The sequence below is a fragment of the Neoarius graeffei genome, chromosome 2 (assembly GCF_027579695.1).
Source record: "Neoarius graeffei isolate fNeoGra1 chromosome 2, fNeoGra1.pri, whole genome shotgun sequence".
Classification (NCBI taxonomy): Eukaryota; Metazoa; Chordata; class Actinopteri; order Siluriformes; family Ariidae; genus Neoarius; species Neoarius graeffei.
In genome coordinates this window covers 71,870,505-71,889,020 of record NC_083570.1, presented here as the reverse complement: position 1 = coordinate 71,889,020, position 18,516 = coordinate 71,870,505, and the positions used below count along the sequence as shown (strand labels likewise).

General features: G+C 44.6%; 1 protein-coding gene across 1 annotated transcript in view; it reads right to left on the bottom strand.

The window, feature by feature from the left end:
- Nucleotides 1-58: 58 nt before the first annotated feature.
- The window catches only part of LOC132881873 (transient receptor potential cation channel subfamily M member 1-like), a 38,487-nt gene continuing 20,029 nt past the window's right edge, over nucleotides 59-18,516 (bottom strand). Inside the window, exons 17-25 of the mRNA XM_060914879.1 lie at nucleotides 6,298-6,429; nucleotides 6,035-6,163; nucleotides 4,627-4,878; nucleotides 4,216-4,408; nucleotides 3,011-3,031; nucleotides 2,768-2,912; nucleotides 2,397-2,599; nucleotides 1,920-2,052; nucleotides 59-1,729 (exon numbers count right to left, since the gene is read on the bottom strand). Of these exons, the coding sequence (XP_060770862.1) occupies nucleotides 550-1,729; nucleotides 1,920-2,052; nucleotides 2,397-2,599; nucleotides 2,768-2,912; nucleotides 3,011-3,031; nucleotides 4,216-4,408; nucleotides 4,627-4,878; nucleotides 6,035-6,163; nucleotides 6,298-6,429 (2,388 nt within the window). The 3' untranslated portion in view covers nucleotides 59-549. The remainder of the gene's footprint in view (nucleotides 1,730-1,919; nucleotides 2,053-2,396; nucleotides 2,600-2,767; nucleotides 2,913-3,010; nucleotides 3,032-4,215; nucleotides 4,409-4,626; nucleotides 4,879-6,034; nucleotides 6,164-6,297; nucleotides 6,430-18,516) is intronic.

Genomic DNA, 18,516 nt, shown 5'->3' with positions numbered 1-18,516 from the left:
TTTTCAATTTAAAGGGACTATAAGAACAGTTTTCCATTATAACAACAACAAAAAAAAAATAACGCTGAATATTATGCAGGTTTTAACAAATCTAGTTGTCAAACAACATATTGAAATAACATTTAAGACAACTGGAGACGAGGGTATTTCATTTTTACTTGTAATATATAAAGCCTAATTGTTTTAACATGTAGTATGCATAGAATATACAGAATTATACATTAAAAGTAATTAATCACAAAATCACACATTTAGAGCTTTCTACAAAACACTAAATATCTTACCTGGGACGTGGATATGACACTGCAGCTCTTTTATTGTTATACTATTATAACGTTGTGATATTGTTATTGCTATATGATGCCCTGTAATGAAGAGCCATCCCATCCAGGATGTGTTCCTTACACCCAGTTTCCCAGGATAACCCTGACCTGGATACTGAAGATGACTAAATGAAGATATATTTAAATTGTGTGACACAAAGATCACTCTTTTATCACACTCCTAATTAGCAATCTCATCTCCCGACCTCAGCTCAATCTTTTTCTTTCACTCCTCCTTTCCTGACACTTTCCCAGATTTTTCCCTCGACATCTCAAGAGAACTTCCACATGAAAGGCTGCTCTCGCTGCTGGAGCCTCGGGGCTTGTCTGCACTTTCCCTCAAGGCTTTTCGACATTTTGTGTTCCAGCTCTTGGATCTTCCTGGCGGAAACATTTTCTCTTCAGGTACCAGAAGACGAAACGAGTCAGGAATATCTTCATGCAAGTTCATCCTTCCATTGTTAATTGTGTTTCTCCATATTTCATCTGTCTCTGTTAGGTCTCTGTCTTCTGTATTGCCCTCCATATTCAGTCTTTCCTCTGAGCCATTCTCTTTTCTGTCCTCTTGTGTAATATCATGCCTTCCTATTTGGCCGCCTTCTTGACTTCTGATCTCTGTGTTGAGAATGTTTGGAACTCTTGGTCTCAGCTGACCCTCAGATTTACTTGCTTCATTTGTCTCTGTGGGTTTGATAATGTGGATGTCTGGAGGTGGCTGGCCAAAAAGATTAGCTTGCACTTTATATTCAGAGCCAGCACTCCACCCCCGCCAAGTTGAGGATCTGACTATCCCTTTTTGAAGAGAAATAGGCCCTTTGACTGTCTGCATTAAACCTTCTCTGGCAGTTGAACAGAACAAGCTGGCGCTCCTAGACCTTTGAACTAAAGATGGTGAAGCTTCACCTGCTGTTTTGGCATCTTCATCCTGATCTGTAGGTTCAGCTGTCTTCTCACAAGGGGGGAACCAGGTGTTCTCACATGAGTTTGGACAGATCCTTACTACTGGAACGTCCACCTCCAAATTCAGCCCATAATCATTTGGATTGAGAGTTGTGGTGTTCGATAACTTCTTCATATTTGCCACTGTCACTTGGCCTGACTTGGCCCCGTCCTTCTCCTCTGTAGCTGGACAGTCATCCATGTAGTAGCAATAAAGGCTGTATCCATCATTACTGTTAACGCTGCCAGTGCGGAGGAGAGATGAGATGCCACTAACAGAGGATGTCCGTGAGTGTTTCCTCTTCAGTTCACTGTGGTCAATTCCTGCCAGTTTCTCCAATGCCGTCATCATGCGAGAATAGACGTCCTCCAACTGGGCCAGCCTCAGATCCACCGTCTGCAAAGAAGCCTTCATATTGTTCTCTCGCTCATTGACCTCCTCCATGTGCATGGACATGTTTTCCACCCTGTCATGAAATAAAATTGTTTAAAAAAATAACTTGCCGGGCCAGGTGAAAATGATCATCATGTAAACCTTTATATTTGTTACTTTTCAAATGTGTGGCAAAACAGTTTGAAGGTTAAGTCCAGTTTTACACTGCTTACCACTTTTAGACAATTAATTAACCTGGATAAATGTTTCACAGAATTTATTACCTTTCAGATGTCACCCTTATCCTTTCATCATTTGAGGACTGCTGCTCATCTTCTTTCTCTCTGAAGTACTCTTCCACACACTGCTCCTCAAATTCATACAGGCACCTCAGCTCCTCAGAATTCAGGATAAGCTCTTAGAGAAAAAAGGAGATACTGTGATCAGTCAATGAGACGAATACCTGCAAATGTAAATTTGTAAGCTAGATAGTTTATCCATAAATCGATACAAATGCTAAACAAGTGCCATTTATAAATGTATAACAATTTATTCAAATTAGTATTTATTAGCAGTTCTATGAGCCTATATTGTGCAAATGAATATGGTCGTGTGCTCTGTAACGGTCTTGTTCATTGAGAAAGAACGATCATTGACTTTATTGCGCCAACAATTACTGACTCTGAAAACACAAAAGTCTTACAAATAGCTCATTTTCTTCTTGTCACAAAAATGAGATATCATTCGTTCAATGAACTCACTCAGTCCTTTGTCCTTCTCGTCCAGCTCTCCCTCTTTTTTCTTGCCACAGCGGCAGCAGATTCGTCTGATGACGATGTAAATGTGGCTGAAGATGATGAGAGGAGGAGGGAGCACTGGCCTTTCATGGAAAGTCATGATCAGCTGATACCTCTGGAATTTCCACACCTGGTTTGAGATGGACTTCACCTCAAAGAAGGTGTTACTGTTTGGGATGTAAACATGGGGGATAATTTATAATTGTGTCCTCTTTGGGCAACTTGATTCAATCATACTGTATCCAGGAGTAGTTTGGTAAAGTTACATTCCATTTGTTTATATTTGCTCTGTCATTTTATGAAATTATATGATCTGTATTGATTTGTAAACTTACTTGAAGACAGCAATAAGCAAGTTGACAAGAAGGATGTTAGCCACTAGCAAATAACAGGCCATAATGGCTGGCGTGAGCCAAGCACCAGGAATGCAGGGGGGGAGTTTCTTTCCATCTTCATCATACATATTATCTCCACATGGGGCTGAGGGAAGACTTCAAATCTCAATCCAGAAAAGCAGTGCTAATTTCATTTCCATTTTGAAACAGCATTAAAAATGGTGGCGCGTAATGTTTACATACGGTTTATTTCCATGGCATAAACTGCAAAGCATTCCAGAGAGGACAATTCATGGAGATAGAAGGGGAGAGAGCAAGCATACTTTTACTCTCAATTACATCAAAATTAAGAAAAATAACTGAGGATAAAAACATGGGACACACACAGAGAGAGAAGATGAAAAATTAAAAGTTGTATTTTGCACACAAGTGGAAACAACACATTGGTACATCGGTGCTCTAGTGCTTATGCATCTTCATTGTTGCATTGTTTATGATGCTGAATTATCTCCAAACCTATCCTTATTCTGGATGGAATTAAATATATTGAAGACGTACATCATATATCTACTGTTTCATGGTTCACCTATTGAAGTGAACCTATTGGCCTGCTGGAAAAGGAGAGGTCTATTCTGCAAAGTCACAGTCCTAAAACAACATATTTGTAGCTTATAATTAACAGTTATTCCACAAAATTGAGTCGTACATGAGCTGAAAGCCGACGAGACGTGTAGTACTGAGTTGGCTATAAGCCATGTATGATGAGATTGAGTGGAATAACTGCTTTATTCTATCCACATTCACTGGGTTTTGGGAAACAGAGCATTTTTATTTTTATTTTTTGCAAATTTGATATATAAAAACTTTATACAAAATGTTTGACAAAATAATTTCTGCTTAGAATGTAAACAAACCGGCGATATGATAGTCGCAATTTGTGAAAAATGCTATAATAATAATAATTCTTGAAAAATTAAAAAAAGATATGTTCTTACTATGAAATACTTTCATTCCATATTTTGTTGCTTTTTTGTACTTTTTGGAGTTTTGTTTTCAAGTAGAGGTTTTATTTCATCCTCGATTGGTTCAGCAACACGCTCTGCCATTTTGTTTTTCTCTACTCATGATATATGAGCTGATATCTTAGTAGTAGAGTAGCCAATCAGAGCACATGATTACTCATATCCAGTGAATGTGGATAGAATAACAACTAAATAGCATAACATGTTTATTTATACCACAAACCCAAACTACTAAAAAGTTCTTAAAAACTTGAAAAAATAAACCTATCCAGGTTTTATCTACAATTTAAAGAGGACAAAATGAAATCAATTAAAAAGGACTACTATATGTGCAAATGTGATACTACAATACACCAACTCAGTAAGCTAGAGGAAAGCACAGATAAGACTGAATATCTACCCTGGAGGCAGGAAAAAGAATCTTACTATCAATTCTAGTCTTACGGTCTATTGAGTCCGCAAACACCTCTCCATAGATCATCCAGTAGGGCATGTAGAAAATGTTTCGGGCTAATCGCCAAGTGGGCTCTTCATCTGGGTGGAGGATGGCCTGCCGTGCTACCCCAAAGCTCATGAGGACCACCAACATGATCACCACAAAGTACAACATGTCGATCATCTGAACACACACACACACACACACACACACAAAACATTCCAGGTTTTTTGCATTTTTTTTGGAAAACCTAAACATAAATCTTCCAAAAATTATCTAAACTATCAAACATTTTAAAAACTAAATTCAACCTATAATAACTTGCTGAGGCCTGAAATCTATAAAACCAGTAACACACAAAGGCTTTGCTTTCTCTACTTGTGTAATCTACTGATACTTACCATCTTGCCAATCATCATGACATATGGTCCAAGATACTTGTTGACCCCAAAAATATCCAACACACGGATGTACCAGAAGATGATGTCCACGCAGTATATAACCCGACCATAGCCCATGTAAGGTTCAGGCTGCAGTCTGAGGAGGAGACCCAACAGGAATGTCGAGATGGCCACCAGGTCTGTGATGTTCCAGTACTCCTCCACCCACACGTTAATCTTCTGCTTGAGCTTACCAGGCTCTGACATCAGAATCTAACACAAACAAGTGCATTACCATTTTACATTCCCTCTACTTACATTCCTTTTTAACTGTATTTCACAACATATCCATTTTAACATGAGACAAATGACAGTAAATTGCTCAGCTTGTATGCTGCAACATCATGGTGGAGTGTCCTACACAGCATAGATTTTCTGAGCTTGGTAGAGCTTTCTCATTTAAACCAGTCAAGAAAAAACATGCCAACTGCTTCAAAACCCAGTTTATATCGTGATTATTTTAACACCAGTCATTTGACTATACTTTTCATCTTTTTCTGTGTCACTGTGACACTTCTAGTCACCATGACATTTAATGCATTTGCTGGTTGTACAAATCTGTCCAGAGCCAACAGATAAAATTCAGCTCTAATCTGATTCTAGCACACATAATACTCTATCATTGTCCCTATCACTTAAATATTTCAGTAAAGTGCATGATCTAAAGGACACCCTTTAAATAGCAGCACTAACCCTCTCATCCATTCGTCCTAATAGAGGAGCAGCTACATGATTAGTGTTTTATTCATAGTATTTCATGTGACTTTTTTTTCATATTATATTTAGTGCTTTACACTACACCCTTAAAATATAGTTCCCCAAGGGCTCTTATAGTCAGGGATTCAGAAGCTTTTTAAAGGAGCCTTCTGTTTTAGGCCTTTACATAAACCCTTTAAGGGTTCCCCAGAGGGACAGACTGAAAAACCTTATGTTAAAACATGACGAAAGGAAAAATCACATACATTTCACTGTTGAAATGTAATTTTGTGAATAATATGTGATCACATGAAAAACATGCAAAGGTACATTTCTCCATGTTATGCCCTGAAATTGCTCATTCAAAGAAACGTGACATCATGGATGATACCATATGACATCATGAATAACATGATCATGTGAAAAATAAAACTACAGGCCCACATGTGAAAATGTACATGTGAATATGAGAAAATCACACATGAAAATGAATGAATCGTAAAAAATTCACATTTAAAAATAAAAACACATGCACTACATGTGAAAAATCTGTTACATGTGAAAAATATACAAAGCCATAATCTGAAGTTTCAAAAAAAAGGTATAAATTCCAAAGAAATTCATGAGACTTATCTGTAAAACTGTGATTGTTGAAAGATTATTTAAACCTTACCTGTCTCACTTTCTCTAGGCCGAGTGTCAATATATAGGAAATGACCAACCATTCTTGTATTGATGGCCAACGTTCCATCTTCACCAGGACAATGTAATTGTACAGCATAAGATACCCAAGATACGAGATCTGCCCCAAACATATCAAACAACGTCAGAGAAACAAGAGTGCAACATCAGTCACATTAAATTCATAGTAAATTACTATTACTATGAAATGGCAATACTTGACATGATAATAAATGGCAATGGTTTAATGCTTACCGTATTAAACCAAAACTTGGTGAACGGCGCATTGTAGAACTCATAGATCTTCCTTCCAATGGGTACATGTCTCAGCTTCTTACTGCCGTCTTCTTCATCACCTTTCTTGGAATGTGTGTCTGTGGTGGCATCCTGGAAGAACATTGGTCATATTGTTTGGAAGACTCCAATATTTGGAATTTGAAGTGATAACGTAGAAACACCATGGTGTATGTTAACATCTCATCTCATCTCATTATCTCTAGCCGCTTTATCCTTCTACAGGGTCGCAGGCAAGCTGGAGCCTATCCCAGCTGACTATGGGCGAAAGGCGGGGTACACCCTGGACAAGTCGCCAGGTCATCACAGGGCTGACACATAGACACAGACAACCATTCACACTCACATTCACACCTACGCTCAATTTAGAGTCACCAGTCAACCTAACCTGCATGTCTTTGGACTGTGGGGGAAACCGGAGCACCTGGAGGAAACCCACGCGGACACGGGGAGAACATGCAAACTCCGCACAGAAAGGCCCTCGCCGGCCATGGGGCTCGAACCCAGGACCTTCTTGCTGTGAGGCGACAGCGCTAACCACTACACCACCGTGCCGTCCTGTATGTTAACATGTGTCATGTATTGAGAAATTCTCTGTGGAATATTTATTCATTTATGACGTGAACAATGAAATACTATTGTTTAAGTGGATATTCTGCCTGTGAAAGAACCACCTACAACTTAGGGATGTAACAGAATATGAATACACTATTAGGAATAGTTTCAAGTCAAGTTTATTTGTATAGCGCTTTTAACAACAGACATTGTCACAAAGCAGCTTTACAGAAAATGTATGACTTTAAACATGAGATAATTTTATCCCTAATTTCTCCCCAATGAGCAAGCCTGTGGTGACAGTGGCAAGGAAAAACTCCCTCAGACAACACAAGGAAGAAAACTTGAGATGAACCAGACTCAATTGCTGGGTTTCAGTCACGTGACTTTTCTTAGTGGTTTTACCGGAAGTGAAATAACTGGTGGTCTAAACGGGTGCCGTAGTGCAAACAACTAGTGATAACAGAGTATGCTCGTAAACTAGAAGCCACTGCTCGCTTTAGATATATTCAGAAGGTTGCTATATGCAATAGAATAGACCCCTACATCTGGGAAAGAAGGATTTGTCATACGATCTCGAAAACTACCCTTCAGTTAAGTTCCCTGACATCTCAAACTATCTGGTGTTGCAGACATCCTTCTCCACCGCAAAACAGATGGAAGCGTGGAAGAGTATGGAAGCTTACAACTTTTTTTTTTTATGTGGCTGGGTAAATGACCTCGGTATCAAGTCGCTGCTGAATGAATCCTGTATTGTTTTTGTCCGTGTAAGTATGGGTTTTTAAAGCTTTCCGTTCGCGTCTTTACAACGAAGCGCTGCAAGTTGAAGTGTAAACAAACAACAGTTCGCTTGATTCTCACTTGTGTTGGCTCTTATCTCTCAGGGAAATCATTCACAAAGATCATCAGAAACCCCTTTAAAGACCTGGATCTTAGTTAAACAAGACGGAGAAGTGATCACGGCGCATTGTAACTGTATGGCTTGGTAAGAATTTTGTTGCGACCTTCATGCATATGGACTTTGTGAGGGGTAAACAAAGAAACAGCTGGGGACTTTAGCGCTTCATGACTAAAAGAAATACTGTAATATAATGACACATAGCAAGAAAAGTACTTGGAAAACACTAAGGACATAGCTGAGAGGGAGATACAAGCCTTTCACAAAATGATCACTGCAAACTTGAGCATGCTTTGACTCGGCTCCCTTCGATTTCAGTGAGAGGCTCAAAAGCCACCTTTCTCGACATCTTTTTGTGAAATCCTGTGTTCGTTCACCCTTTTTTATTAGTTCACTGGGAACCCTGAAGAAACTTTTCAGTTTCATGGTTTGATCGATTTGAACAACCTAAAACAACGCAAGCGTAAGGCATTTTTCATGCAAACAATGCATCTTCTCCATACAAACATTTTGTCAACTGAGCTTTGGTAGACCACCAGCTAAAGTTTTGAATAACTAATGAGGCAGATGTGACATCACGTGAAACCCAGCAATAGTCTGTTGTTATTAATACAAACGCAATTTTTTAGAAAGATTGAAAGGAAGACATGTTCATCAGGACTGAGATCCTGTGGGATGCAACACAAAAATTTAGCAAGTGGAAGTTTTTTACTTTTTTGCAGGCGCAAGAGTGTGGTCAAATGTGAAGATTGCAGGACAAAGAAAAGTTCATGTGATGCATTTACAGCATTTATTCATTTATCCTTAGTAACTGCCTGGTCAGGGTTGCTGTGGTTCAAATTAGGCTACTCATTTGTTTATACTTTGGGAAACAGAGCTAAATTCAGAACTAAAATATCTCGGCCATGTACAAACAGGGAAAAAAATGGTCTGAGCAGGATTAAAAACAGTCCCGTGCCATCTCAATTATGAACTTGAGTGATGTCCCTTACAGAAAAACCACATGAACTTCACATGTGATTTCTCACATGTGAAATATGTCGAAAATGTGTTTTGCACATGGGAAACATGTTATTTGCACATGGGAAACATGTTATTTGCACATGGGAAACATGTGGTTTATGTGAATCACATGTGGGAATGTTTTACACATGTGGTAACGTTTTCCACATGTGCTTTACATGGTAACACGTTACAACATCTGATACCATGTATTCCACATGTGGTAACCTGTGATCACATGTGAAATACATGGGAAATTCATATGTTTTTTCTGTAAGGGGTAGCTGAGGTTGAGAAACTATCAGAGCCAGAATTCACAGACCATTCTGACAGTGCTGCCATATCTTCTTCTGGGTTTTTTCCCAGTGTTTTCCAGGGGACATAGTAGTAGGGTTCCTACTTAATAAAAGAAAGTATTGTTTGAGTCATGTCCATTTCAAGCTTATCTCAGAATACAAATACAGATTATGGTTATTTGGAGCACTAAACAGATACAGATAGTGGCACTGTGTTACACCCCTACTACAAATAGAGATCTTACTAATACAACCCCAATTCCAAAAAAGTTGGGACAAAGTACAAATTGTAAATAAAAACAGAATGCAATAATTTACAAATCTCAAAAACTGATATTGTATTCACAATAGAACATAGACAACATATCAAATGTCGAAAGTGAGACATTTTGAAATTTCATGCCAAATATTGGCTCATTTGAAATTTCATGACAGCAACACATCTCAAAAAAGTTGGGACAGGGGCAATAAGAGGCTGGAAAAGTTAAAGGTACAAAAAAGAAACAGCTGGAGGACCAAATTGCAACTCATTAGGTCAATTGGCAATAGGTCATTAACATGACTGGGTATAAAAAGAGCATCTTGGAGTGGCAGCGGCTCTCAGAAGTGTTGGTAACTCGCCAGCGCCCCCTATAACGATCCCACAATTTCCTTGCGCGCTCCACCCGGATGTGACGTGAAGTGGAACTGCTTTAACTGTATCGAGAGCGCCTCGATTCGCTCTCTCATGTTCTGACTACTGGAGTGGTCGGACGGACTGTAGGCACGCAAGCTACAGTGTTGAGACTAACCGCTATTGTCTGAGAACAGCCTGTTCAAATTAGTTTCGGCCGAACTTTTGAACGACCCGCTAAGTTTCAGCGATATAGTGGTTTCGATTCTAAACCTTTGCAAAGTTTAACTACAGTTAAGTAGTTTTCCACGCTAAGAGGCATTTGCGGACAGCTTCGCTCCTCTCAGCCTTTTTCTCGTCGACGCATCACCGGAGGTTTCTCCTGAAGCACCGTGGGCCAGCTAGGCCTTCATCTCCCTGCTTCGTTAGCCGCGGTTGGACGCAACGCGCCGCTAACCTCCTCTCCTCGGACTGCGACCCTCAGCGCGGACATCGGAGAAAGAACTTCCATCGCATTGAGTAGGCACTTGGGCAAATTTTTAATTTGTAGCTTATTCAGATGGTTGTTAGGGTCATGTTTAAGCTTTGAGCTATTTAGCATACCCGCTCAGACACGGAAGGTGTTTGTTTGTTTTTATTGTTTGTTTTGGTTCTGTTTTTTTTCTTTGAACTTGTTAGACAGGGTATCTTGCATGATATCTTTCCTTAACTCCATTGCTAGCTTCCCTATCTGATTAGCAGCGCAGCGACAAGTTTGTTATTTTAAGCTCCGAGGCTAGACCGCTACAAGGCCTAGTTCTCTCCATCCAACACATATACACACTCTCTCACACTCTTTCTCTCTCTCTCTCTCTCTCGCGTTGAGTTCTTTGCCTAGATAGTCTGTTGGAAATTGTTGTTAAGTGCAGTGTTTGGATCCAGCTGTAGCGTGGTCAGATTCTCCTTAGCAACTTATTGCTAGCTACCTCAGGGTGATACGCTAGCTGGTAGGCTTGTGTTCTCGACTAGGCCTGCAGGCGCCATTTTTCCGACGCCATTTTGATACCTTCCTCATTGAGTTACCTGTGATACGACACCTAGGCACTGACCGCCATTTTGTTTAAGCATTGCCAGAGTGGCTAGCATTAGCATCTGCCTACAGATACCTACACAAAGCACACATTAGCCACAGAGCTAATCCTTTGTTCTATTTAGCTAACATTCCTTTGTTTTAGCTAACATTCCTTTGTTTTAGCTAACGACAAGCTAGGTCACACACACACACACGCATCGGCTTGCCCTAGCCTCACACACACGCACACACAAGGGATTCTTTTCTTTTTTTTTTTTCCTTCTATCTCTTTCTCTCTCTCTTTCCCTCAAATTTATAGTCCAGGTGTAATTGTTCCATTGTTTTGTCTTGTTATTACCTTTGCTGACATTGAATGTATTTTGAGTTTATTATTATTAGTGAGTAGTAGACAAATAAAAGCTAATAAAATTGAATTGCATTTTACTTGTTCCTGTTGTTTATTCACAAGGTCAACTATTTAGAACTCCTTTTTCCTTCAGAATTTAGCTTTTGTACACAACTGGGTTTCCCCTCTAATACAGAGCTACCATTAATCTTGAATGTAACCATTCATGGTGAGTATTAAGATTAATAATTTAAGATTTTATGAGACTGATCTTTATTTATAAATTGATTAATTTAATTATCAATTATTACATAATTTATAATTTAATTAATCCCAATTCAACCTACATTAAAGTGGTGCCCCGTGTGAGGAATAGTTTAATGACCTTGTGAATTTCTCAACAATAACTTGTAAACTGCTGTATACCCAAAATCAACTGCCAAGGTATAACACAGATGACTTTAATGGTGAATCATTAACAGTGTGTTAATCACAGAACTGAAATTCAGCTGCCAACCACAGTTAGCTGATAAACTGGTTTAATTGATTAGTACATTAGAGTAATATCTAATCCAAGTACTTAATTAATATTATTAATAATAATAATCATTATTGTTAACTAATTATTAATTGAGCTAATTAATACAAGTGAAACATTAGTGAAAACAAAGTAGCTAAGAAACCACATCAATTATTTAGCAACTTGGATTAAATTAAATTCTAACCTAATCAACCCCTAGTATTAATTTCCTTTAAGTTAATTAATACATTTCGAACAAAATGTCGCGTTCCCCATCAAGGGAGTCAGAAGGGCCCCTCCTCTCTCTCTTCGACGTTGTAGGCGATTTAGGCCAAGTCCCGGAGGATAGGAGAAATTACTTCTGTGATCTGGACCAAAAGGCTCGCTTTGATGAAATACACATAGCCGTTAGGGAACTTAAGGAGCGTACTATGACTCTCCCAGAAGGGCTACCCAAATTGTTCATGATCTACTATAAGGAAATGGAACATGTGTGTATGACCCTCGAACAAGAGAAAAGAACACTAAAACGACAACTGGCCGAAGCTCAAAGGAGAGCAGAAAGCGCGGAGAGTAGCCTCGTGGGCCTGAGAGCCACACAAGATGAACTAAAGCGCGAAATAGAATACCTCAGAGAAGAAGTGACGCAAGCACGTCGCTCAGATGAGGGATCGGCCAAACCCTCCCAAGAACAGAGTTCCGCTCTGGAGGAGGAAGAACCTGAGCTTAGAACGGTAGATCAGACACCGCACTCAAGCTCAACTCGCGTGAAAGTCGCGCGATCGCCACCTCGTGGCGCTGGGAGTTTTTACTTTACTCCCCACTACACCCCCTCGCGCTTCAATATCGCTGCAGCCTCTAGCCCGCAGAAAACGCCGCGCTACGTACCCTCGGACTCCTCTGACGGAGAGGCCGCCTACAAGCCGAAACGCAGACATAGGCGATATGAGAGCAGCTCAAATAGCGAAGACAGCGAGGACCCCTACGGGTCAAAATCAAAACGCCTCGTCGCAGAACGCAAAACTAGGATCCGCCAAATCGACGTCCTTGCGAAAGACATAGAGCGTTTTGAGCCGGAAAAACATAGACACCGAAGCGTTAATGATTATTTCCGGGAAATCGAGCGTAGCCTCCTGGACCTGCCAGAGGCTACGTCGCATGAAAAGGCCAGACTAGTCTGGAAAACTTTAGGTAGTGGCGTACGAGCATTCGTTGAGACCTTACCGCAGTCAGTCCTCGACAACTACAAGAAGATACGCAAGTACTTGAAAGAGGAATACTCGTTGTACGAGGACGAGACTGCTGCGACGATGGGTGCCATTCTGATCAGACAGAAACGAAGCGAACACCCTCGCGAGTACTACCGTCGGCTCCGAGCAGCGTACTTTCAGGGCAGAAGCGAGCCCGGGCTAGAGGAAGATCGCAACTTCAAGTCCCTCTTCCTCCATAACCTTCACCCGTGCATCCGTAACCAAGTAACACTCGCGTGTCGCCAGCGCCCCCATACTATGAGAGAAATGCGTCGCACCGCACAACTAACGTGGGAGACGTTCGTCCGACCCACGGACCGCCACGAGGACGATCCCAGAGTCCTCAGCCTATATGAGCAGGAAGGTCAGTCCTTAGGCCTAGAAGGGGGTGAAGCCCCAAACCGCGGGCCCCCTTGGGCGAACCCAAACCCCGGCCACCAGACGTCGAGTCAACCCAAAGGTAACTGGAAAGTTCGACAAGCTGGAGCCAAGGGGGAACAGGGCCCCAACGCCAAAGGGCAAGGTAACCGCAAACCTGGCAGTCACGGCCCTAAATCTCAGAATAGCGGACAGTCAAGGCCCCATCGCAACTCCTCTCGAAGGGAGCGGAGCCCTAAGCTAGCTACCGCTAAACAAGCCAACCAAGAGCCGCTTGGGATGGCAGAACTGAGGGCTGAATTAGCACGGATTAAACAAGCCAACCAAGAGCCGCTTGGGATGGCAGAACTGAGGACCGAATTAGCACGAGTTAAACAACTGCTGAGCAATAAGAACAGGAAGGGTAAGCCGAGCAAGGACAGGGACGAACCGTCAGCATGACTAGGCCGGGACCCATCCCCACCACCACCGCGTGTCTACCTCGTGGGGTGGGGAAAGGATCCCTGCCCAATAGGCAGCGATGAGTTGAAACCACCCCCTCCGTTAGTGAAGCCTGACCCGCAGGATGCACCCCTGACGCAGTTTCTTGGAGATTTGGTTAGGAAAGGCAACGCCAAGCGTATCTATACCCCAGTTGTGGTAGAAGGCAACGTTTCCCTCCAAGCTCTCTTAGATACCGGGTCAGAAATCACCCTGATGTGTTCCAAAGTCTTCGCAGAGGTTTCTGATGCGCGGCGCGCGCAAGGTAGACCCATCAGAACCGAACGTTGTGACGTCAACTTGGTTAGCTTCACCCAGAATCAAGCCCCAGTAACAACCATTGCATGGTTAGAACTCACCTTCCAGGGCATGTCCATCACTCACCCCACTTACATCTGCTCTGTTGGGGTAGAACCGTTCCTCATTGGCCAAGACCTACTAGATAGGCTAGCGCCCCTCATTGACTGTCGTCGTGGGCAACTGTGGGCCCAGGTCGCGTCCCCACAGACCCCAGATCCTCGTCGTCACGATCAAGCCTGTTGCGATGAAGTTAGCGTGGAGGCTACTCCACCGATAGCTGAGTCAGGGCAGGTCCCCGAGAACCTCGAGACCACTCCGCTCCACCCTGAGCCGAGTCAAGACGCACCAAACTCAACCGACACTCCTCTCAACCGCAACGCGCTTGATGGCCACCCGTCTTTCCTTTGCTTTCTTGGCGAATCTGCCCCAACCAGGTACTACCCCTGGATATCTGGCAACATTGCTGTCAACGGCGTCACGGCACCTGCCGTCAGGTTAGCGCTTTGGTCAGAGAAGTCAGCCATCAGCCAAACGTGGTTCGACATAGTGCGTCAGAGCACTCCTTCCGCTGTCTTTGTGCAGAAGAGCCACCGGCTACTGTCAGCCGAACAACCCCAGAGCCCCATCAAAGCCACGGGCGTCTGCGCCGTGTCGCTCGCCATCGGTCAGAGAGAATTCCTTCATTTCTTGAGTGTCGTCCCCGGACTTCCTGACCCACTGGTCATTGGGGCAGACATCTTGGTCAGACTGGGAGCCCAACTGGACCTAGTCAACCGGGTCATCTGGACCCAAGCCGACGCTGCTAAGCACCCGTTCCAAGCTGACCCGGAACAGATGCGGTCAGGACAAACGATTCCCCAAGCCTGCCATGTCGCTAGCGAATTTGACATCGTCATTCCCGCTAGGACTGCTGGTTCCCCTCTTAAGCTGGTCATCATGAAAGACCAACAGTTTCGTAGCTCCCAGGCGTTCTTCCAGCCTCTCAGATTCTTCATGGAGCTCGATTTAGCCGTGTGTGGGACTCCGCTGCTTGAAGTGAGTCATCGTTCCGCTTACCTCCTGGTTCAAAACTCCACGCGGGACGCCATCACGATCCCCGCCCGTCGGCCTTTAGGCCTTCTGATAGACCAGGCATTCCATGACTTTGAACTCACCATTCCAGTCATTGGTGAGCTGCCAACGCCGGACACTCATTCCGATCCAGTGGAACCTCCCTGGATCACTCTTCCTTTCCACATGATCCGCATCGAACCTCACATCATGCTTTGCGACGAGCGCATAGTCATGACCAAAACTGACACCCCGAAACACATGCTGGTGTATGCTCTTGCCACGCAATCGAGCAACGACACCCCTGCAACTGAGGTCGTCGATTCAGCTCTAGGTGAACCGTACCCAGGCTTCGAACGAGAAGTTCAACAACAGCTGGTGAAAGCTGACAGCCTGACCACGGACGCCCAGAGACGACAGCTCCGTGAACTGTTCTACGACTTCAAGGCGATCTGGGCGCGAGATTCCAATGACTGCGGAGTCACGGACATCCACACCGTCCGAATCCCAACAGATCCGAACGCTCCACCGACGTTCGTGCGGCAATACAAAATCCCGTTAGCCGCATACGACTCAATACAAGAAACACTGGACACTCTGCTGGAAAAGCAGATCATTCGTGAGTGTAACTCGACTTACAACTCCCCCTTATGGCCAGTGCTGAAACCGAACGGCAAGTGGCGTCTCACCATTGACTATAGGCAGCTGAACAAGCAAGTGCCCTTGTCAAGATGGCCCATGATCCATCTGGATCAAGAACTTGCCAAGGTGAAGGGTGCAAAGTTCTTCTCCACCGCCGACGTGGCGAGTGGATTCTGGACCATGCGCGTGGATCCAGCTGACCAGCACAAGCTGGCCTTTTCCTTTGGGAACCGCCAGCTAACTTTCAACCGATGTCCGTTCGGCTACGCGAACTCCCCCGCTGAATTCAACATCTTCTTGCATAAGGCAATGAGCGATGCCGCAGCTCGTGGCAACTTGATCTATGTCGATGACATCCTCATTAGGTCACAGACTTTTGATGCACACCTCGAAGAGATACGCCATGTTCTGTCTCAGCTGTCCAGAGCAGGAGCGAAGCTCTCTGTCACCAAAGGGCAGTGGTGTCGCACCAAAGTCGAATACGTTGGACTGTGCGTCGGACCAGATGGCATTGAACCCCAGTCAGGGAGGGTGCGGGCTATCCAAGATATCAAAGCCCCATCCAACGTATCCGAACTCAGGAGCTTCTTAGGGGTCTGCAACTACTCCCGACAGTTCATCGAGGACTACGCGGAGATAGCACGACCGCTCACCGAGCTCCTCCGAAAGGATAAACCCTTCCAGTGGAGTGAGCCTCAAGAACTCGCGTTCAAGAGCATGAAGCAGAAGCTCTGCTCCGCTCCCTGCCTCGCGTATCCCGACAAAGACAAACCGTTCTTCTTGGAGGCTAGTTTCTCCACCCACTGCCTGAGCGCTGCACTGTCACAGCAGCATGACAAAGATCGCCGTGTCGTAGCATACGCCAGTCGGCCCCTCAGTGCTGTGGAGTTTAAATTTTCAGACTGCGAAAAAGCCCTGCTGGCCACGGTCTGGGCCGTTGAACACTTTCGCAGTTACATTGGTGGCCAGAAGGTGGTGATAGAGACCAATCATCAACCGGTCTTGTTCTTGAACAGCCAGAGGCTGAGAGAGGGAAGAGTTTCGAACAGTCGCATCGCAGCTTGGATGATGGCACTACAGGGCTACGACGTCGAGGTGAAGTACGCCCAGAACCACAAGATGGCGCTTGGCCGAGGCCTGGCGGAATGCCAGCATTGCGACTGCGAGAATAGTCCGGATCAAACCGAACTAACAACCGTACCTGCTCTCCCCTCCGACCACCACTACTATGACGAGAACGTCTGCAAAGACCTCCCCACCGCTTACATAGATGGATGCTCATTCCATCATGAACGCAAAGTCCAAGCCGGTGTCGGTATCGTATGGGCGAACGGCCCTATACAAGGGAAATACCAACATCGACTCGGGGCTAAGACTAGCCAATATGCGGAGGTAGCAGCCGTGCTCATCGTCCTGCAACAAGCTGCCCGTGAGAACATCAAGCGGTTAGTCCTCTGCTCTGATTCAAATTATGCCAGGCATAGCTTCGTCTCACACTTTCCCTCGTGGAAGGTGCGGGACATGAAAAACGCAAGGGGCAAGGAAGTGAAACACTCCGAACTCTTCCTAGCATGCGATCGACTCGTAACCGAACAGGGAATGTGCGTCTATTGGAAGAAGGTGAAGGGACATTCTCAAGTCCCAGGACCTGACAAAGTCGGTAACGATGAGGCAGATGGCCTCGCCAAAGCGGGAGCCGTGGACGGCCCCCTTTGGGAATTCCAGCCGTCATGGCTTCCCGAGACGCCACGCCATAACGTAACCGCGATTACTCGCCGACAGGCTAGAGCAGGTCAAACTGACGCAGTACCCCAAGCAGGAACCGTGCAACTCGGCCGACTGCCCCAGGACGCCGACCTGGTGTCTATGCAGGAAAGGGATCCCGTGATCCACCAAATCCGTAAGTTCCTTGCGGACCCCGTGGCGTCCCCAATTTCCCCACAAGAGTTGCAACAGTCCCGAGACTTAAACCACCTTCACAATCTCAAAAACGGCTTAAAACTCGAGAAAGGACTCCTGGTGTACACACCACGCAACCAGGGACCTCCCCGGTGGGTCGTGCCCACAGATCATAGGGGGGTCATGTTGCAGTACGCTCACGACAGCCCGTGCGGGGGCCATAGGAACGCTCAGGCGACCTACCAGACACTCCAACAGATTGTCTATTGGCCCTTCATGATTCAGGACGTTACCGAGTATGTTAAAGGGTGCTTGATTTGCTGCCAATTCCGACCAGCCCAACCGTTGAACCGCGCCCCACTGCAAAGCAAAGGCATCTCATTCCCCTGGTCTAATCTCCAGATAGACTGGGTCGGACCGGTGCCGAAATCAGCTCGAGGTAATAAGTACCTCCTGACCGTCACTTGCGCGTTCACGAAGTGGGTGGAATGCTTGCCCGCCCCAAACGAAACCGCAGAGACCACCGCTCTCCTTCTTATGAACCATGTGTTCAGCCGTTGGGGCTTGCCCCTATCCATTGATTCCGACCGAGGTACTCATTTCACCGCAGAGGTCATGAGAGTGTTGTGGGAGATGCTCGGAGTCGAGGCAAAATTCCACATCGCGTATCATCCTCAGTCTTCCGGTCAGGTCGAACGCGCCAACCAAACCATCGTGAGCATGCTTCGCAAGTATGTGAGTCACCATGGCAAAGATTGGGACATCAAACTCCCTCTGGTGCTGATGGCCATTCGGTCCACTCCTCACCGCACCACCGGAGTCACCCCGTTCGAAATGATGACTGGCCGTGAAATGGTTCTTCCCTTACACCTCCTCTACCGACCAGAGGACCTAAGCGTT